At 38.9% G+C, this 22917-nt stretch overlaps 2 protein-coding genes across 3 annotated transcripts in view; one reads left to right on the top strand and one right to left on the bottom strand.

The window, feature by feature from the left end:
* LOC126195433 (protein Rae1) overlaps positions 1-22917 on the top strand; it is a 39795-nt gene that overhangs the window by 7572 nt on the left and 9306 nt on the right. Inside the window, exons 5-6 of the mRNA XM_049934051.1 lie at positions 7564-7717; positions 20961-21091. Coding sequence (XP_049790008.1) covers positions 7564-7717; positions 20961-21091 — 285 coding nt within the window. The remainder of the gene's footprint in view (positions 1-7563; positions 7718-20960; positions 21092-22917) is intronic.
* The window catches only part of LOC126195432 (uncharacterized), a 455740-nt gene continuing 438049 nt past the window's right edge, over positions 5227-22917 (bottom strand). The window contains exon 11 of one of the 2 annotated variants that reach the window (XM_049934049.1): positions 5227-5317. In XM_049934049.1, coding sequence (XP_049790006.1) covers positions 5275-5317 — 43 coding nt within the window. In that variant the 3' untranslated portion in view covers positions 5227-5274. Of the gene's footprint in view, positions 5318-10587; positions 10712-22917 lie in introns of those variants that run through there. The other variant, XM_049934046.1, reaches the window with a different exon arrangement.

The following is a 22917-nucleotide window of genomic DNA, read 5'->3' as shown; positions in this document are numbered from 1 at the left end:
CAAACAAACACAAACATACACACAAAATTCTAGCTTTTGCAACCAACGGTTGCTTCGTCAGGAAAGAGGGGAGGAGAGGGAAAGATGAAAGGATGTGGGTTTTGAGGGAGAGGGTAAGGAGTCATTCCAATCCCGGGAGCGGAAAGACTTACCTTGGGGGAAAAAAGGACAGGTATACACTCGCGCACACACACACATATCCATCCGCACATACACAGACACGAGCAGACATCATGCAAAATATCTGTACTTATAGAGTCCGGGCAGTCTCCTAACAGCTCCTAGACAGTCACTAGAGTACTGACCAGAGAAAGTCAGAGCATTATACTAGCATTGCAGCTGTAGCTAGCTAAAACGAGGCTTTCTGTCACCTCTAAAAAGGAAGAGATGGGATCTGATTGCCATCATAAAAAAACAACACAACTGCCTCTAAGCCATGTGAAAAATATTATGTCCCCTATCAACATTGGATTTAAATATTGTCCCACTTGCAGAATAAAATGTTGCAGCATTTTAATGGACAGGAAAAGGAAACCTACTCACTTCATTTGACCAAATCTTGTATACAACAATGTACTAATTCCTGGAGGGAGGCAATTGTAGTTCCTCTCTTCAATCCAAGGAAGGGCTGTATGTGTCAAAATAGTTAACACAGTATTGTTATTTCAAGCTGTGTGGGAGAGACTTTGCAGGATATAGTGAGCAACTGGTTAAAATAGGCTCTAGAAACTAAGAAACTCTGAAGTCACATCTATTGTGAATTCATGGTTATACACCATTGATAACTTACCTACTGGGGGTGGCTGTAGAGAAGTATATCCTTCTCAGACAACTTGAGGCACAGTGTCATTGGTACCATCTCCAGTGATGTGGCTTCTATTGATGACTCTCATCTTCTTGTGATCGTTTCTCTACAAAAATTTCTTTAGACTTTTGTGGGCCATGCCTTCCTTATGGGGACTTTGTATACCCTATGCCGCCAAAGTTCAATTATTGAATTCTGTGGCCCATTATCTTGGAAACTTTTTGAAACACCAACTTACAATTTTCTATAATTATTGAATGCGCCTTTCTAGATACACCGAACTAGAATTATTACTAAATTGTATTGTGAGGCATGTTATCTTTTTTTTTTCCAAATGCTCAAATTTTTTGACAAAATTTTGTAAATAAATGAACATAAAACCAAAACAACTCCAGATATTTTAATTATTCTAGTTCCATATGTGTTGAATCTCACACTTGGCATGCTGTGAAAATTTCATGTCTCTACCATCAGTACGATTGTAGAAAACGGGTCATTTATTGCAAAAAATGTAGTTCGGGGTGTTGAGGTTTAAAACTTTTTTTATTAAAAGTTCTTAGACAGACTTACATTTGTGTGTCTTTTGTCCACTAGAATTGCCCTGGCCCATAGTCTGTGTCTTCTTCAGTGTCACAACAGCCCAGAGCTTGCATCCTCTTTTTCTTTCTTGCTTCTTTTGTCATTTGGCAGCTAACTCTGCTTCACGTACATGAAGCTCATCCAGTTCCCGCAGTCCTTTAGCTGTGTTCTGTCCAAATCTTACCCTAACTTCTCCAGAACCTTAAGTCTTCCATAGTTCCCACCATTAAAAGTTATTACAGCATCAGGCACTGCTAACTTTAGAGTCATAAGGCCAACAAATACTTTTTCAGGCACACGACACCCTACAACATTATTGAAGGACTCATTAACATTCTGGGTCTTCCCATGTAAACACTTCTTTAGTAGCTCAGGATTTGCCAAATCTCTGTAAATAGGTTTGATTGCCTCCATTACTGTCAAAGAAAAAGAATGTTTATGTGTAAATTCATGCAGGGTGCCAGAAAATTCAGCTTGCCTATATTTACACCAAGTGTTTGGTGGAGGTGGACACAAAGCATGACATGGCTTTTCATTGGTTGATATTTGATGAAAGAAAGTGCTCCACGCAGCTCTTTTAATCTTCTCTAAATTGTCACAGTTATCTCGAATGGCCTTCCCAAAATTTTCCTGTAATTCATCAATTACTTTTCTGATACTAGTTTTCATTGAAAGTAGTGTGATTATCGGCTATTTTTGGAGTAAGCTAACTTATATTTCTTTTTATACATAAATAAACTAAGGACTGATTTGTTTATTTGTAATGCCAACTTCTGAGACGTAGCAGTAGGCACAAAACAAAGCAATTCACAGCCTTCTAGACTGTGTAGTTCCCAAGATATGACTTCTCAACTGTGGCAGTATAAGCGTAGCTGTGAAATTTGACAGTCATGTCAATATTCAAAATATCATTTGAAGGTCTCTCAATTGTCTGTTTTTAATGTATACCAAAATGTTCAGGAAGTCCAAAGTACATTCTGGAGTAGAAAACAGAAAATGTCAAATTTCAATGAATTTCACGTACAATGTCCCCTTAACTGTTTTGGTCAGAACAGTAGCATCTACCAATAACTTATTTTAAATGTAGCCATGTTTGCTATAGTTATTAATAGAATATTGTATACAGTGTAAAACCCTATTCAGTGATTGTTTATGTGGATGTTTTTGTTACCTTGTAGTTTTCCTAATAGACATGATTTCCAATTGCAGGACTGATGACCTTGCCGTTTCGTCCCATAACCCCCCTCCCCCTCAATCAATCAATCAATCAATCAATCACCTTCAGTTGTCAGATAATAGGTTGGAGGCATGTGCTAAATGATGAGGCACATGGGCACCCTTTGGTGACCCACAGGCCTGATTCAAATTCTTACTTAAACTTGCGGGCTGGCTTGTCACGTGACGCGACAGCAACACTCCTAGCACATGAAGTTAAAACTGTAGTTCCCATGATGTTAATGTGTATAACACAACACACCGGTATGAATGGCACCCCTTTCCCGATGTGCCATGTCAATAAATTGTACCTCAGAACAAGTGTTTTTGAGAGTAAATTCATTATCTGTTCATTCCATTTTCAGATGTTTGCATTTATTTACATTTAGTCAACATTGTTTCTTTACTTACAGTGTTTTACAGTAGCTGCCATAAAATCTTCCATTACAAAATTATGCAATGTTGTTCGTAAGAAACAACATTCATGGCATATAAATAAATGTCATCATGGAAAAATAAATGTCAATAATAAAAGCAGCTGGTTGCAGCTAATTATTTATAAATTACCTTCAGTTTCAACAGTTGCAGTGATCTAATGTGTTCACAGTAGACAAGAAGTATTTACTGATGTTAGTGTGAGAAAGAACAGAAAGGCAAAATATGGCAATGAAACAAGCAATCCTAGTTGAAAAGTGATTAGGAATAAATTCATGATATATGGCCACAAGCAGGTCATTACAGAGTTTTAAACATAAATGTACTAATATCACCAAACTTTATTAGCAGGCATTTTTTTAAATATTTGTCCAAAAATACTTTCAATGACTGGTTGCATAGGCATGGATTGTTACTGTAACACAAAAGAAACGTCACTTTTTTGTTTATTTTAAAGAGTTTAAAAGTATAAATCACTTGGCATATATCAGCAGTATTATGCAGAAGCCAAACTGGAATAATGCGAACAATAGAATGGTGAACATCTGAAAATGTGTCACAGACAGAGTACGAATTTCTGCCGCAGGCCAAATTGAAACCAGTGGAGGCTGGGTCTGGGCTGCGTGCTGCCGGTTGTCCACTCGTGTTTTAAGTTATCTTCGGGAAGAACAGTACAGGGCTATTACAAATGATTGAAGCGATTTCATAAATTCACTGTAGCTCCATTCATTGACATATGGTGACGACACACTACAGATACGTAGAAAAACTCATAAAGTTTTGTTCGGCTGAAGCCGCACTTCAGGTTTCTGCCGCCAGAGCGCTCGAGAGCGCAGTGAGACAAAATGGCGACAGGAGCCGAGAAAGCGTATGTCGTGCTTGAAATGCGCTCATATCACTCAGTCATAACAGTGCAACGACACTTCAGGACGAAGTTCAACAAAGATCCACCAACTGCTAACTCCATTCGGCGATGGTATGTGCAGTTTAAAGCTTCTGGATGCCTCTGTAAGGGGAAATCAACCGGTCGGCCTGCAGTGAGCGAAGAAACGGTTGAACACATGCGGGCAAGTTTCACGCGTAGCCCGCGGAAAATTGGCTCATGCCACAACTGGAGACCGACAGCGCCGACTTCATCTTTCAACAGGATGGTGCTCCACCGCACTTCCATCATGATGTTCGGCATTTCTTAAACAGGAGATTGGAAAACCGATGGATCGTTCGTGGTGGAGATCATGATCAGCAATTCATGTCATGGCCTCCACGCTCTCCCGACTTAACCCCATGCGATTTCTTTCTGTGGGGTTATGTGAAAGATTCAGTGTTTAAACCTCCTCTACCAAGAAATGTGCCAGAACTGCGAGCTCGCATCAACGATGCTTTCGAACTCATTGATGGGGACATGCAGCGCCAAGTGTGGGAGGAACTTGATTATCGGCTTGATGTCTGCCGAATCACTAAAGGAGCACATATCGAACATTTGTGAAAAAACTTTTTGAGTTTTTGTATGTGTGTGCAAAGCATTGTGAAAATATCTCAAATAATAAAGTTATTGTAGAGCTGTGAAATCGCTTCAATCATTTGTAATAACCCTGTATATGTTCACGTTCATGATTATGGATGAAGGGCACTCAAAATATAAACATAACTTTCCACCAAGAAATTTCATGTTTTCTCACATCTAAAATATCTCAAATCCATAAGTCACCCATCATCTTACACACCTGAGCCACAAACCATGAGAACCAGACTGAACACACATTCTGAAATTCTGTAAGGCTTTTCTGTAATGCTGGCTGGATTACAGTTGCACAAGATATGCTTCATTTCAATGTCCATATCTGAAAATTACAGCCTTTTCATTCAAGAGAATGAGACATGTAACAAAAGCAAAAGCTTGTGGGGTGTTGAGGCTGGTGAGACACCACTTGCCATCATATTGCATCTCTTCTTGCTGCAACAAACATACAGCACTTTGTCACTTTCATACTTACCAGCTTTCCAAAATGGTGTACACTCTACAGTGAAGTGGCTCTTCAAACAACAAAACCATTATGGTTTCATGTTAACCATAGATGTGGAGGTAAAATGCTATCCTTAACAGATGAGGAGCATCATTTCAAATCTTTTATGTTCAGGAAACAAAATTTTACTGTTGTGAAATATGAAGGTATTGTGATTGAGGCTTACTTCTAAAAACATGAAAAAGTGGAATCTATTTGCAGTTGGGTTCTTCAGGTTCAAGGAAAATGATTTGGATTTAATATCCATTGATCCAGTAATCTGTAAAATATATAAACAAAAATCGTAATAAAGTAAATACATAGGTAACCAATTATTTTTGTTATTACTATAGAAGAGCATTGTCTTTTAATGCAAAATTAAATTTTTCACAATATACATTCTAATGTATATTTGTCAATTGACTTTAATAGGATTTGTATCAAACCAACATGTTGTTATTGAAAACCATGTTATTATGCAATAAAAATATTCACATTAATCATTCTGATATATAATTAACAACCTGTTTCTGCTATAATTCTTTAATGATATACAGTGTTATGTAAATACTTGTTTGTGTTGTTATTGAAATGGTCAATCCAAAATCTAAATCTTATGGTTAAATGTTTTGATTTATAGTATGTCCATAATGACCATCCTATTGGTTTCTCTTCAAATTTGGTTCAGTTCTCCTTCTTCCAAGCAACCACAAACTGACATACAGTACTTACTTTTTCCTCATTGCCATTTACCATAGCAATTTAATATTAAATGTTAGCATAGAAATATAAATCTCCTATGCTGCTCCAGTTATCCCGAAAACATTATTCACATCAGCCTTCTTTGCTTCACATCGAACGAGGTGGCACAGGACTTAGCATACTGGACTCGCATTTACGAGGACAGTTCAAACTGCGCCCGGCCATCCTGATGTAGGTTTTGCATGATTTCCTTAAATTGCTTCAGGCAAGTACCAGGATGATTCCTTTGAAAAGGCACAGCTGATTTTCTTCCCCATCCTTACCTAATCTGAGCTTGTCCTCTGTCTCTTATGACCTCCCTGTCAACGGGATATTAAACACCAATCTTCCTCCTCGTTGTTTAACTCACTCTACTGATGGACAAATTTTCTTTTACTGCTTTTGGCCACCTCTTTAATTATCACTTGCAGAAATTTTTTCCTTCATAAATGAAAAAGCTCTTCTTTTGCAGACAGCAGCTGTTGTTGAAGATGTAGATTTAGCATTGCAGAGAAAAGTATGCTTGTTGTCAGCATAATCAGCTGAGCAAAGTAACTAATCAGCTTCATGTAGTGTTAATGTTAGTCACAATACAGTTTGAAACACACTCTATAGAGGATTGATATGATTTGAAACAACAGCTAGTTTTCAGCAGCAATTTACAGTGTTAGTGAATAAGATTTGTTACAGTTTCATAACATGAAAATTGCTTCAGAAACTATATAAAAGTGTATTAACCTCAATTTTGTCAGTTGGTGGATATAATATGTTTTGAAACAATGCTCATCAGATTGGGAAGTTGTTTACAACCTCTGGTTTCTAAGAGTATTTCAGAACATGATTTTAAGTCTGTGTTCAAAGAAATTTTAAATGGTTACTTTTGTAACCCTCACTATGGGGCCAAATTAGCACTTTGTAACAACAGACTGAATTGCACATTAATTCACAAAAACCAAACATTAATAGTTCCTGATTCAATTTATGTTAAGTCCAAGCATACTACTTTGTTGTGCAAATGTATGGCAATTATAATATTAAGTACAGTTCCAAGTAAGTCTTACAGTAGTGGAAACAACATGCTTATCAAATAGAAGCTCTGTACAGAAATGTTATACCAGCTCTTGGATTGCATGTTACAGTCCCATCACTAGTTACCCAGCAGCTAGCAAAGAAAAATTGAGGGCAAGCTATTCAACAAGCAGTCTTATGTTGTCCCCCTATAGAATTTCATGCAGCAGCCTGCAATGTCATTGCATACCCTGTTGGAGGTGCCCTCGACATGTGGGCAATGTTATGCATATCAGCATATGTATATCTTCCATTTGAAAGTCCAGCAGGAGTACTAAAGTTACTACAACCATGTTATAGTATACTCTGATGGGTCTAATTAGGGCACAATCTCTAGGTACAGATACAACCTTGATTGAAAAGCTTTATTTCCTGAGTTTGCCTTTTGTAATGCTCTGAGTATGTTTCTTTCCATGTATTAATTGGTATTTTTATAGTACTACACTTCCTATTTTTGGAACTGCCATTATATTCCATCAATTGTTCCACAACGTGTGATAGTATTATTTGCATTTAAAGTATGTATAGTGCTGTATTACCTAACCTCGTAAGGACAAAAAATGAACAGTCTGCCATACACCCCTAAAATGAAACAAAATTACAGTAATAATAATAAAATTTCTTGTGTCTTAATTTTAAAAATAGTAAGCAGTAAAAAATAACTGATTTGGTATTGGCCAATTTTTTTATATTTCTGTGTCATCAACTATGTTTCAGGATTTTCCAATGGCAGTGGTAGGTACTGCCGGCCGAGGACTCATAGTGTATCAATTGGAAGGGAAACCCCAGGAGTACAAACGTATTGAATCACCCCTCAAGTATCAACATCGATGTGTTGCAATTTTCCGTGACAAAAAGAAGTCACCTACAGGTGAATAAAATTAAGATAACATTTGACTCGAACTAATGGAGATGAAATCATCCCTTCCATGTAGTTCAAGAAGTTTTGTTTATTACTTTGTGATGATAGAACACAGAAGAGGTTAAAAACTTTGCTAACCATAGTGTACATATAGGAATCTTAAAGCAAACTTAACAGCTAGTCAGGCTTTAGGATATTATAATGTTTCTTCCCCTTGGACTACTCACAATCTGGTTTAATCAGTTTGGGGGAAATGCAGCTAATTCGTAGTTCAGTATATAATTGTGTTCTCAGTTTTGATCTATTTTTATTGCTGATATACCCTCTTTTTGTATACTATTATTAATATATTTCCTCATAAAAGCTACAAATTGCTTAATATCTGAGGCATCATGGAGTTTGTCCAATCAGTTTCATTGGTGAGCACAGCAGGCGCTACAGAGTCCACTTTATGCTATGTGGCAAACGAACTTCATTCAGTCATGATGCTCGTTTGCCTCATGTGAAAATAAAAAACAGATTAAAAAAAGGAACTAACAGAATTAAATTCTTTTGGAATACAATTAAAACCTTAAATAATAGTATATTAGTGGAACACATAACCCTGATTGCACTAGTAGTAGGAGTACAAATGTAAACATGGGCAATTTTGTGACATTACATAGCCTCCTTACTAACTGCCCAATCAAGGGTAAGAAAGTCTGTTTCTGATAGTAACTATAGTATTCAACAGTGTAAACATGAAAAGGAAATTCAAAGTTCTGTATGTATATAGGGTGTTACAAAAAGGTACGGCCAAACTTTCAGGAAACATTCCTCACACACAAAGAAAGAAAATATGTTATGTGGACGTGTGTCCAGAAACGCTTACTTTCCATTTTAGGGCTCATTTTATTACTTCTCTTCAAATCACATTTATCATGGCATGGAAACACACACAGCAACAGAACGTACCAGCGTGGCTTCAAACACTTTGTTACAGGAAATGTTCAAAATGTCCTCTGTTAGCGAGAATACATGCATCCACCCTCCGTTGCATGGAATCCCTGATGCGCTGATGCAGCCCTGGAGAATGGCGTATTGTATCATAGCCGTCCACAATACGAGCATGAAGAGTCTCTACATTTGGTACCGGGGTTGCGTAGACAAGAGCTTTCAAATGCCCCCATAAATGAAAGTCAAGAGGGTTGAGGTCAGGAGAGCGTGGAGGCCATGGAATTGGTCCGCCTCTACCGATCCATCGGTCACCGAATCTGTTGTTGAGAAGCGTACGAACACTTCAACTGAAATGTGCAGGAGCTCCATCGTGCATGAACCACATGTTGTGTCGTACTTGTAAAGTCACATGTTCTAGCAGCACAGGTAGAGTATCCCGTATGAAATCATGATAACGTGCTCCATTGAGCATAGGTGGAAGAACATGGGGCCCAATCAAGACATCACCAACAATGCCTGCCCAAACGTTCACAGAAAATCTGTGTTGGTGACGTGATTGCACAATTGCGTGCGGATTCTCGTCAGCCCACACATGTTGATTGTGAAAATTTACAATTTGATCACGTTGGAATGAAGCCTCATCCGTAAAGAGAACATTTGCACTGAAATGAGGATGGACACATTGTTGGATGAACCATTCGCAGAAGTGTACCCGTGGAGGCCAATCAGCTGCTGATAGTGCCTGCACACGCTGTACATGGTACGGAAACAACTGGTTCTCCCATAGCACTCTCCATACAGTGACGTGGTCAACATTACCTTGTACAGCAGCAACTTCTCTGACGCTGACATTAGGGTTATCGTCAACTGCACGAAGAATTGCCTCGTCCATTGCAGGTGTCCTCGTCGTTCTAGGTCTTCCCCAGTCGCGAGTCATAGGCTGGAATATTCCGTGCTCCCTAAGATCCGATCAGTTGCTTCGAACGTCTTCCTGTCGGGACACCTTCGTTCTGGAAATTTGTCTCGATACAAACGTACCGCGCCATGGCTATTGGCCCGTGCTAATCCATACATCAAATGGGCATCTGCAAACTCCACATTTGTAAACATTGCACTGACTGCAAAACCACGTTCGTGATGAACACTAACCTGTTGATGCTACATACTGATGTGCTAGATGCTAGTACTGTAGAGCAATGAGTCGCATGTCAACACAAGCACCGAAGTCAACATTACCTTCCTTCAAGTGGGCCAACTGGTGGTGAATCGAGGAAGTACAGTACATACTGATGAAACTAAAATGAGCTCTAACATGGAAATTAAGCGTTTCGGGACACATGTCCACATAACATCTTTTCTTTATTTGTGTGTGAGGAATGTTTCCTGAAAGTTTGGCCGTACCTTTTTGTAACACCCTGTATAGTTGTTTTTACATACACAAACAATTCCCCCTCATATTTTATGAATCTTCTGGCTTGTAAGTGACACTGTGCACAATGAGTTATGTTCTCCAGCCAATATAACTTAATAGGAGATTATGGCGTTATGCAGTCGGTTGTCACTCTTTCATTTATTTTTTTTATTTTCTCAGATCACATTATACCTCACATGAGAAAGCATTTACTATTTTTGACAACACAGGTTTCACATAAATATCTGTTTGTAATTAGCAAAACATCGAGAAACTGTGACTTATTACACAATTTCAGTTTGAATACTCTTTTCACAAACAAGATTGATCTTTTAGCTTTATATATGTATATAGGTTTGTATCCCTCAGATGTAGTAAGTACAACAAGAATAGTCCTTTAGCAACTGTTTCATCAAATTAATCTTTGTTAACAACTGTAATTAACTTCCAGCTGATTCATTATAAAAAAGTTATATTGAATAGAACTTTCCCATGGAAGGTATTTACTATCACATATCTATAAAGTTGCCTGATTAGGAAGTAAATCATCAAAATATATTCAACTTTCTTTTATAATGCAGGTATATAATCAAGTTTAATCCATTGTGATGATGACTTTGTTTACAGAAGTCAGATTATGCTTAACACCATAGTACCTGAAAAAAAGGGCTAAAATCAGGATTTAAATAATTAATGGAAAATCTCGAATAAAGATGTGAAACAAATACTAACAAAGAGATAGAGGGGCTGGTCAGTACTTACCTCAGCTCAGTACAGCCGATAGATACACAAAACAGAACAGAAAATTTACGTTCCTAGCTTTCGGACCTTTGTTCATTCATCAGGGAGGAGAGAGGGGAAAGAAAGGGAAGAAGGGAAAGTGGATTCAGTTACTCACAACCCAGGTTATGAAGCAACAGGGAAAGGAAAACAGGGAGGATAGTAAGGATGGAGGCATGGTTGTCAGAGGGAAGCCAAAGATATTATACTGTAAGTACTGTGCCAGCTTCAAACCAAAGAGGATGCATACAGAAGTAAAGGGGTATATAGTGTAAAGATAAACACAACTATGTAGGATGAAAAGAAAGCGTGAATGGCTAGAGAGGAAAGGGAAAGAGGAGAATACTGAAGAGTAAATGGAAGTGAGGTTGTTTAATGTAGGTTCAGTCAAGGGGGATGGCGGGATGAAAGGATGTGTTGGAGTGCAAGTTCCCATCTCCGCAGTTCCGAGGGACTGGTGTTGGGTGGGAGAAGCCAAATGGCACATACGGTGTAGCAGGTTCCTAGGTCCCTAGAATTATGCTGGAGGGCATGCTCTGCTACTGGGTATTGGACATCTCCCCATTGTCCCAGTACAAATGTACGTGAGAGCCTTAACACATCTTACTTGAACAAGACAATGCTCTTCACTGACCACTTTTAGCCAAGTACATTGGCTGTTTTAAGATCCTTAAAAGTGTAGTTTGTCCACAAAACGTATTAAATTATAGCTTAATGACATTAACCTAGACACAAATTATAACATAATTTCAACCCATTACAAGTTACATTGCTACAAAACATCCCAGTACAGAAATTACAAAGCACTACTATTTGCAAAAATTTGACTTAATTGTCAGTCAAGTTAAAGATTTGCAGTCACTGATCGTGACAATTCCCTGGTATATGATACTTCCCTGGTTTGATGATTACTTGCCCTGCAGAGCATTTTCTCTTTACCCTACCATCACAATGGAAAAACCTGAAAATAACTGGCGGGTAAGGGTCTAATTTGGTTAATAATGGAGAAAACAAAGTTATATTTTCATAATTGCAGTAGGTTTGTGTTACAAGAACTCACTGCTAAGAATCCCACTTTCTTAACTATAGTCAATTAAAGGCGTACAAAAGTTATAAAAATCCTTTCCTATTACTCAAAACTATTATCAGTGCAGTGTAGAAAACTAAAAAATATCAATTTAATCATTACGATCTACAGCTGGCGGTACTTTGACACTTGTTGCAATTCTCATTTCTCCATTATACCTGTCAATCTATTTTAGATTACATCGACTCTTAAAACATTCCTTCCTTTTTGATATCTTCAGTTTCAGCAATCCCGTTTCCTTCTTCATTCGATCTGTGCCCAGTATTTTTTTCTCTTTATATCTGAACCTCATGTATGGCTCATTAGTTCTTTCTTCCTTTACTGTACAGTAACAACTAATTTTACCTGTTGTCAGTCCATGGTGGGGTTTAATTTTCCCGTGGTGGGATTTAGTTTTCCCTGATGAAATCTGACCATTCCTTCCCCACCTCTCTTCGTGACCTTTATTAAGGTTATCCAATAGTTCCAAGTAACTTAATATTCAACTGACTCTTGACCAATCCTTCCCAATCATTTTCTCATGTACGTAGGTGGGCATCTTACTGATTATTACCTTCATTAGATGACTCTCACTTATTGATTCATGTAAGAACTTTACCCTTGTAAGGTGCCATTCAAAATACTTCCAGAATCCACCCCCTTAAAGGTTGAATGGTTTTGGGTCCATCAGTTCTAGGATTAGTTTTTGCTGTTCTCCCTCTGTCCATTATTTCTCTTTCAATTGTGTCTCAAAATCTTTCCAATTCTGGAATTCCTTCGCATTAAGGGCTCCACATTCTTCCACTTTGGACCTCAGATGTCCTGTTATGAATTTGATTTTCTTTTCATCATTCTGTATTAGTGGAAAAAATATTCAAATGTTCGTAAAATGACTGTAGGATGTATTTCCCCTTCAGGCTTGAAACATGGAGATGTATTGGATAGATTTCTTCCGCCTTCTAGACGAAATTCCTTCCACCACTCATTTGCATTTCCTGACATTTGTGGTCAGGGTACATTACTTTCTTTTAATTCTCCCCTGTTTCCAGGTTCCTCTAATTTCTCTCTCAAATCAAAATACTTTTGATACATGTTTGGTTATCAATCTACACCATCTGCTTAGTAATTTCCTGTAACCTACTCGCGAAAAGTTCTATTCTGGGTACAAAATCTGCTGGCACTGACTCTGTTTCCCCTTCTTAAATCTAACTTAGTTGAAATGTTTCTTTCAGTTCGGTAATCAAGTGATTGTTACAGTTCACCTTCTTCTTGAAAGATTTGAATTCCTGTTTGTTTTTCCCTCTCTTCGTGACCTTTATTAAGGTTATCCAATAGTTCCAAGTAACTTAATATTCAACTGACTCTTGACCAATCCTTCCCAATCATTTTCTCATGTACGTAGGTGGGCATCTTACTGATTATTACCTTCATTAGATGACTCTCACTTATTGATTCATGTAAGAACTTTACCCTTGTAAGGTGCCATTCAAAATACTTCCAGAATCCACCCCCTTAAAGGTTGAATGGTTTTGGGTCCATCAGTTCTAGGATTAGTTTTTGCTGTTCTCCCTCTGTCCATTATTTCTCTTTCAATTGTGTCTCAAAATCTTTCCAATTCTGGAATTCCTTCGCATTAAGGGCTCCACATTCTTCCACTTTGGACCTCAGATGTCCTGTTATGAATCTGATTTTCTTTTCATCATTCTGTATTAGTGGAAAAAATATTCAAATGTTCGTAAAATGACTGTAGGATGTATTTCCCCTTCAGGCTTGAAACATGGAGATGTATTGGATAGATTTCTTCCGCCTTCTAGACGAAATTCCTTCCACCACTCATTTGCATTTCCTGACATTTGTGGTCAGGGTACATTACTTTCTTTTAATTCTCCCCTGTTTCCAGGTTCCTCTAATTTCTCTCTCAAATCAAAATACTTTTGATACATGTTTGGTTATCAATCTACACCATCTGCTTAGTAATTTCCTGTAACCTACTCGCGAAAAGTTCTATTCTGGGTACAAAATCTGCTGGCACTGACTCTGTTTCCCCTTCTTAAATCTAACTTAGTTGAAATGTTTCTTTCAGTTCGGTAATCAAGTGATTGTTACAGTTCACCTTCTTCTTGAAAGATTTGAATTCCTGTTTGTTTTTCCTTAAGTCAGTTGCTACACCCAAGAAACCCTCTTCCTGTAATTTAGTTTGGAGATTTACATCAGTTGATACTTCCTGCACAGTTGGCACGACTTCAGTTTGGAGAACTTCTAAATTGTTATTAAACTCCTCTTTCAAACATTTTCTTTTTAACCAGTTCTTCTCATAACATAAGTTTTAAATTGTTTAATTGATCACTGATTACAATGACATCAGATTTTTACTTTGTGGTTTCTGCTGTAAACTTTACTTTTACTGAGCTCCCAGTTAGTGCACATCGACAGTGCAGAAAGATATGTATATAGCTTCGTTTCTGTGTTTACTTCATAGATTCTTACTTAAATTGCTTGTGAGTTTCGTATAGGAGGTGTAATTTTGAGTTTTAGTTACTGTAATCGTAAATTCAGGCAGATTGTAGCGCAGTCGTTAGGCATTTGTACAGGTTAGTTCATACATTCTTTGCGTGTTTCCCTTGCGTTATCTAGGCACGGACTCGTGTTTCAGTAACTGTTGTTCAACATTGATTAGAATGGACAGGGACTGTGATTGCTGTGTTTGGATGAGGGCTGAGTTGGCATCCCTTCGCTCACAGCTGCAGGCGGCGCTGACTTCGATCGCGCAGCTTGAGGCTGTTGCCAATGGGCACCACTGTGGGGAGCCGGATTTGGGTATCACGGGAATGTCAACCTCATCCCGTCTGTCCCCCGATCAGTCTGCCGCTGTGGTTGCCCCGGTTGCTGCCCGCAGTGGGGCTGAGCCCTCCCCTGTGGTTGATTGGGAGGTCGTTCCAAGGCGTGGCAGGCAGCGAAAGACGTCCCCGGAGGCTGATCAGAAAGCCTCCCCGGTGCATCTGACAAGCAGGTTTCAGGTACTGTCTCTGGCTGAGCCAGATGCAGCTGCCTGCCCTGTTTCAGAGGATGATTCTCAGCCTTCAAGGTCCGTGCAATCGCAGAGGGTGGGCTTATTGGTAGTTGGGAGCTCCAATGTTAGGCGCGTAATGGGGCCCCTTAGGGATATGGCGGCTAAGGAGGGGAAGATCCAGTGTGCAATCCGTGTGCATTCCAGGTGGAGTCATCTTGATGTGGAAAGGATCCTTCCGGATGCCATGAAGAGCACAGGGTGCAGCCAGCTGCAGGTGATGGCACATGTCGGCACTAATGATGTGTGTCGCTTTGGATCTGAGGAAATTCTCTCTGGATTCCAGCGGCTATCTGATTTGGTGAAGGCTGCCGGTCTTGCTTACGAGATGAAGGCAGAGCTCACCATCTGCAGCATCATTGACAGAACCGACTGCGGACCTTTGGTGCAGAGCCGGGTGGAGGGTCTGAATCAGAGGCTCAGACGGTTTTGTGACCGTGTTGGCTGCAGATTCCTTGACTTGCGCCAATGGTGTGTGGCGTGGACTGGGCAGTTTTTTAGGTTAGAAGGCCTCGGGAAAGTACGGGGTGGGCTGCAATCTCAAAGGGTGCATGGCAAATACAGGACATGCTTGGATCAAGGAACAGTCAATTGGAGTTGTAAATTGTTGTAGTTGTGCTGGGAAAGTCCCTGAGCTTCAAGCGCTAATAGAAAGCACAGAAGCTGAAATCGTTATAGGTACAGAAAGCTGGCTAAAGCCTGAAATAAGTTCTGCAGAAATTTTTACAAAGTCTCAGACGGTGTTCAGGAAAGATAGAGTAGGCAGAATTGGTGGTGGAGTGTTTGTGTCTGTCAGTAGTGGTTTATCTTGTAGTGAAGTCGAAGTAGATACTCCGTGCGAACTGGTATGGGTGGAGGTTATAGCTAACAGCCGAACTAAGTTAATAATTGGCTCCTTCTACCAATCCCCAGACTCCGATGATATAGTTGCGGAACAGTTCAGAGAAAATTTGAGTCTCATAACAAATAAATACCCCACTCATACGGTTATAGTTGGTGGGGACTTCAACCTTCCCTCGATATGTTGGCAAAAATACTTGTTCAAAACTGGTGGTAGGCAGAAAACATCTTCCGAGATTGTCCTAAATGCTTTCTCCGAAAATTATTTCGAGCAGTTAGTCCACGAACCCACTCGAATTGTAAATGGTTGCGAAAACACACTTGACCTCTTAGCCACAAACAATCCAGAGCTAATAGAGAGCATCATGACTGATACAGGGATTAGTGATCACAAGGTCGTTGTAGCTAGGCTTAATACCGTTTCTTCCAAATCCACCAGAAACAAACGCAAAATAATTTTATTTAAAAAAGCGGATAAAGTGTCACTAGAACCCTTCCTAAGAGACAATCTCCATTCCTTCCGAACTGACTATGCAAATGTGGACGAGATGTGGCTCAAATTCAAAGATATAGTAGCAACAGCAATTGAGAGATTCATACCTCATAAATTGGTAAGAGATGGAACTGATCCCCCATGGTACACAAGACAGGTCCGAATGCTGTTGCAGAGGCAACGGAAAAAGCATGCGAAGTTCAGTAGAACACGAAATCCCGGAGATTGGCTAAAATTTACAGATGCGCGAAATTTGGCACGGACTTCAATGCGAGATGCCTTTAATAGGTTCCACAATGAAACATTGTCTCGAAATTTGGTAGAAAATCCGAAGAAATTCTGGTCGTATGTAAAGTACACAAGCGGCAAGAGGCAGTCAATACCTTCGCTGCGCAGTGCCGATGGTACTGTTACCCATGACTGTGCCGCTAAAGCGGGGTTATTGAACGCAGTTTTCCGAAATTCCTTCACCAGGGAAGACAAATGGAATATTCCAGAATTTGAAACACGAACAGCTGCTAGCACGAGTTTCTTAGAGGTAGAAGATACCTTAGGGGTTGCGAAGCAACTCAAATCACTTGATACGGGCAAGTCTTCAGGTCCAGATTGTATACTGATTAGGTTCCTTTCAGATTACACTGATACAAGAGCTCCCTACTTAGCAATCATATACAACCGCTCGCTCACCGATAGATCTGTACCTACAGATTGGAGAATTGCGCAGGTCGCACCAGTGTTTAAGAAGGGTAGTAGGAGTAATCCATCGAACTACAGACCTATATCATTGACGTCGGTTTGCAGTAGGGTTTTGGAGCATATACTGTATTCAAACATTATGAATAACCTCGAAGGGAACGATCTATTGATATGTAATCAGCATGGTTTCAGAAAACATCGTTCTTGTGCAACGCAGCTAGCTCTTTATTCGCACGAAGTAATGGCCGCTATCGACAGGGGATCTCAAGTTGATTCCGTATTTCTAGATTTCCGGAAAGCTTTTGACATCATTCCTCACAAGCGACTTCTAATCAAGCTGCGGGCCTATGGGGTATCGTCTCAGTTGTGCGACTGGATTCGTGATTTCCTGTCAGGAAGGTCGCAGTTCGTAGTAATAGATGGCAAATCATCGAGTAAAACTGAAGTGATATCAGGTGTTCCCCAGGGAAACGTCCTGGGACCTCTGCGGTTCCTGATCTATATAAATGACCTGGGTGACAATCTGAGCAGTTCTCTTAGGTTGTTAGCAGATGATGCTGTAATTTACCGTCTAGTAAGGTCATCCGAAGACCAGTATCAGTTGCAAAGCGATTTAGAAAAGATTGCTGTATGGTGTGGCAGGTGGCAGTTGACGCTAAATAACGAAAAGTGTGATGTGATCCACATGAGTTCCAAAAGAAATCCGTTGGAATTTGATTACTCGATAAATAGTACTATTCTCAAGGCTATCAATTCAACTAAGTACCTGGGTGTTAAAATTACGAACAACTTCAGTTGGAAAGACCACATAGATAATATTGTGGGGAAGGCGAGCCAAAGGTTGCGTTTCATTGGCAAGACACTTTGAAGATGCAACAAGTCCACTAAAGAGACACTTACACTAAACTCGTTCGTCCTCTATTAGAATATTGCTGCGCGGTGTGGGATCCTTACCAGGTGGGATTGACGGAGGACATCGAAAGGGTGCAAAAAAGGGCAGCTCGTTTTGTATTATCACGTAATAGGGGAGAGAGTGTGGCAAATATGATATGCGAGTTGGGATGGAAGTCATTAAAGCAAAGACGTTTTTCATCGCGGCGAGATCTAGTTACGAAATTTCAGTCACCAACTTTCTCTTCCGAATGTGAAAATATTTTGTTGAGCCCAACCTACATAGGTAGGAATGATCATCAAAATAAAATAATAGAAATCAGAGCTCGAACAGAAAGGTTTAGGTGTTCGTTTTTCCCGCGCGCTGTTCGGGAGTGGAATGCTAGAGAGAGAGTATGATTGTGGTTCGATGAACCCTCTGACAAGCACTTAAATGTGAATTGCAGAGTAATCATGTAGATGTAGATGTAGATCTTTCAGGCTTGTCAAGTTTTGTCATACAACCATTTAATTCAGCCAATCTGTCTATATTATGTTGGTTAGAAGCCTCAAAGGCAGTTGACAATTTCTCTATTTTTTTATTTATTTTGATTATTTAACTATTTATTTTAATTGTCCATTCTAAGATTAAACTCTCTATTTTGATCTTGATATCTACAGCCATAATCATGTGTTGAAATTGTTTAAATGTCTTATCTTTTTTATTTTGTCAAAATCATTACTGGTCATTTTTAATCTTACAAAAGATATTAAACTTTTTAACAAAGAAATAGTTAATTTTTGTCCTGTCTTTTTACTTTTTTCACTAATAAAAATTCACAAACATGCTCACCGGTAATTCAGTCTGACTTTATTAATTTTTACAATCATCTGGTGTCTGCTTGTCATCAGCATTGGTGTTTGGTCTGCTTCCATAGCAGTGATGTTGGCCGCATCAATTCTCACCATTTAAAAGCAGTTTTCACTCTTCCGACGACAGTTGTAGCGGGGGCAGTGTCTGCTTCCATAGGGGCGAGACTCAACAATTACAGCATCTGTGCAAGCACCAGTTGATGATACCTGTAGTGTTCTTGTTCTTGAAACTTCAACGAATAATGCTGGAGCATATGTTAAATTCTCAACACCCAATGTTGTTATAATTATCAGTTGTCCCCGAATTACATCAGCTCCAATCATTCTTTCGGCTGTCATGATTTGGAGGTTATTATTAATGAAACATTACTTTTCTTTATTTCTCGTTTCTTCTGTTTAGTGTCACAGTTGCCACATATAATGTTACTTCCTCTTGGACTTCTTCTCAAAGCAGGTTCATTGTTTGGCAAGCTAATTTGTGGATCAATATAACTTTGATCTCAATTTTGATCTTTTTTATCACTGACATGTAAAGAATACAGTCCATTACATTGTTTTGTTTATTAATATGAAAATATTTTCTCATAAAAGCTACAGATTGCTCAGTGGCACTATTTGAACTTTCTCTAACACCTCTCAAGAGTGCCAGGAATGATTTGCAGATCCTTAATGTAACAGAGAAACTATATGTCTAAGGCATTGTGGAGTTCGTCCTATCAATCTCTTTGGCAAGTGTAGCAGGTACAACAGCAGCCAGTTAATACTGTGTGGCGGATGAACTCCAGTTGGGTACTATGCTTGTTCATTCCACGTGATTTTTTAGGAACAACCAGAATCATATTCTTTGGAATTCAGTTAAAACCTTAATTAACAGAATATTAATGCCACACATTACCTGTGATCATGCTAGCAGCAGGAGTACGAATGTAAACATGAACAATTTTTTTGGCATTACAATATCAAGTTGTATACAGCTGCTTTATCTATTTACAATTCAGGAATTTCATTCATGTTGTTGTCAGAGTTACATTATACTCATTGTTGCTATCAATAGCCATATTTTGTGTTTAATGAATATGTCCTGACAAATGGAAAATTTGCGTTTGTTTGGAACACACACCCGGATACGTTGCTTTTCACTACCAGTAACTTCAGCTATTAGGCTATCTGAGCACACCTTCAAGTCTGACTCAAACTGCCATTGTCACTGATGTTTTTTTGTACAATGTCCGCATACTGCAACCAGAGATTGCCCCGTGGGTTATTTAGGAGTAGCACCCTCATGAAGGTGGTTGATGGATTTCATGGAGGCCTTGACTTCACAGTCATGAAGACACTTTTGCTGAAATGAAATTAATGTACCAGTGTGGATGAAATGAATAAAGATCAGTTACATGAAATAAATTAAATATCTTCGGAAATGCTGAAATATGAATCATTATTACTTCCATTCATTTCATTTGGTTTATATCACTTGTAGCAGGATATGCCGCTATGCTCCACTGTGCAGAACAAGTTCCTGTCTGCAAAGTCGTGAGATGTGGGTGCTAGGTAGAAAAATTCCAATTACCTGTATGCTGAAGCAGGCACTGTGAATTCTGTGCTGTTGAGCACGCTCTGCGACTGGGTGCTCTATTTGCCTCTGTGTATTCCTCATACATGTCCAGGCATTCTTGCTATCAGCTTCACTTTTTTGTGTCAATTGATATGTGTATGTTTATCTTGGTTATTGATTGTTATTGAGGGATGTTATCTACGTAATGTGATTGTGTTGTTGCAAATTGTTCTGAGCTTTGAATTACCCTTTTCCAATGACTGTTACATAATTTCTGCCTGGTTCTACTACCTGGCTCTTCAAAGCAATCAGATAATAATTGCGGTTCACTGTGAGCATTTATCTTCATTTCTGCAACTTCTGATTAGGGTGTCACCTTTTGAAGACAGGATAAAAGCTAGGAAATATTGGAATAAATGCTATACAACACTGCTTCAATTGTGTTAAGTAAATGTGCTATGTTTCACAGCCTGTCTTACAGTCGCTCTGTTTACCTGCAGTCCTTAGTAACTTTCATTAACTCTTGCTCCTTTTTCCTAGTTTCTGAGGGTAGTGTGCTTGTTAATTATTTTTTCATGATTAAGCCTGCTGCTCCATAGTAAGAAGTTTTATTTTGCCATTGTTTAATTTGGATATTTTTCTTTATACTGGCTATTAAATTGCAGGATATGCTTTGGGCAGTGTGGAAGGCCGCGTAGCAATCCAGTATGTAAATTCAACTACTACGAAAGATAATTTCACATTCAAGTGCCACCGTTCAAATGGGGCACCTAATGGCTACCAAGATATCTATGCTGTAAGTATCACATCACACTGACATCCAAACAAATTCCTGCTGTAATGCTTTTGTACTGTTCACTGAGCAACCAGTAGTTGGATTTTTTTTTTCCCCTCCTCAGACCATGTAGTTTCTTATTCCGCTTTGAAGGCTGAAATGGAAGAGGTGAACAGTCTATGTTGTCCTGGATGCAGCATCAGTGCAATAATTGCCATTTTTGCAAGGGGTTTATATCTTTCTCAATGGATTATGGCTCATGAAGTTACCTGCTACAATAAGTACTGAAAAGATTGCAGCTAAAGTAAAAGTAAACAAATTATTGAATTTGAAAACATTGGATGGTTGTTTTGAGTATTCTTCTCACCAATGTGACATTTGAAACTTTCAACCTGAGAATTTCTGCAGTCTTCATAGTATAAAATATAGAAATGTTCATATCTGAGGAAAGCAACAGTTACACTTAATTAGTCTATAAATTATCAGAAGAAAGTGGGATACTACCTTCAGATTTTGAAATAAACAATGACAATTTTTTGCACTGTGTCATATTCATCTGCTAGAATCTTTTAAGCTGATGCTGAGAAAATCAAGAAACTGCGGGGAAATGGGGGAATTGGTTAAATATGTTGTTATTGGGAACAAGAAGATTAAATGAAACTTTGGAGTAGCAAAATATAAATCTGTGAAGTGCAGATGGAAAGCCCTCATTAAACATAGAAGAGCAGACAGATCAAAAGTCTGTCTGGGACATGTAAGATGAAGAGGAACTGTCCCAAAGTGTTAGGAAAGGAAGAGGAAGTGGATTTGAAAGAAATTAGTGATCAAGTAATGCTGTCATGCTTGTGACAGAGCACTAAATGATCTGAAAACAAACAAATCAGCTGGAATTGAAAGTAGACATTCAAGGTCACTGAAATTATTGGGAGATATAGGAACTACATAGGTAATTTGAATTGGTGCCGAAGATGTGTGAAAATAGGGACCATCAGATTTCCAGAAAAAGCATTACCAAAGAAGGCACATTGGGATAAATATCCAGACACATTGCTTAATTTTTTCATCGGATTTTAGATAGCTCAAATCAGATATCATGACTGTACAGAATAATATTTAGTGACTAACAGCAAATAATAAAATACTATGTGTTGACAAAACTCTATGTATGTATGCTTTATACAACCTGCTTTAACACAGCTTTTTTTTAAAGACAAAAGAATAAAAACCCTATCCATATTGATTCGAACTTTTTTTGCTAAATGGATTAGTGAAAATATTGATTAATTGACTGCATATTTACTGCAATTTTTGTAGATGAAAGAGTGCAGTTGAACCATTAAAAGCTGGATATATGATAATATATTGTTTTTTTTTTTACATTTCTACAATGTTGCAAGTATTTGTTGCCAGTGATGCTCAACAGCAGTGTTTTATAAAGAAGAAGAAAATAATATTCACAGCAATCATTCTGTTATAAAGAAAACATGAAAGTTCTTTTATGGCAGCAGATGATTGACACATGTGCCTTTGCTAACAGCACAACATTGCCTGCAGCACCTATTGTTGGTTTGTGACTATATCGGTGGGACCCTAGATGGTTGGAAAACCATGGCCTGGTGAGATGAGTCCCAGTTTAAGTTGGTAGGAGCTGCTGGCGGGGTTAGTGTGTGGTACAGACCCCACTAAGTCGTTGACCCAAGTTGTCAACAAGGCAGTGGGCAAACAGGTGGTGGCTCCACAATGGTGTGGACTGGACTGGGTCTGCTGGTCCAGCTGAACTGACCATTGACTGGAAATGGTAATATTAGGCTACTTGGAGACCATTTGTACCCATTCATGGACTTCAT

Source organism: Schistocerca nitens, chromosome 7 (assembly GCF_023898315.1).
Source record: "Schistocerca nitens isolate TAMUIC-IGC-003100 chromosome 7, iqSchNite1.1, whole genome shotgun sequence".
Lineage (NCBI taxonomy): Eukaryota > Metazoa > Arthropoda > Insecta > Orthoptera > Acrididae > Schistocerca > Schistocerca nitens.
The sequence above is the reverse complement of the archived record's forward strand: the minus strand, read 5'-3'. Positions and strand labels throughout refer to the sequence as shown.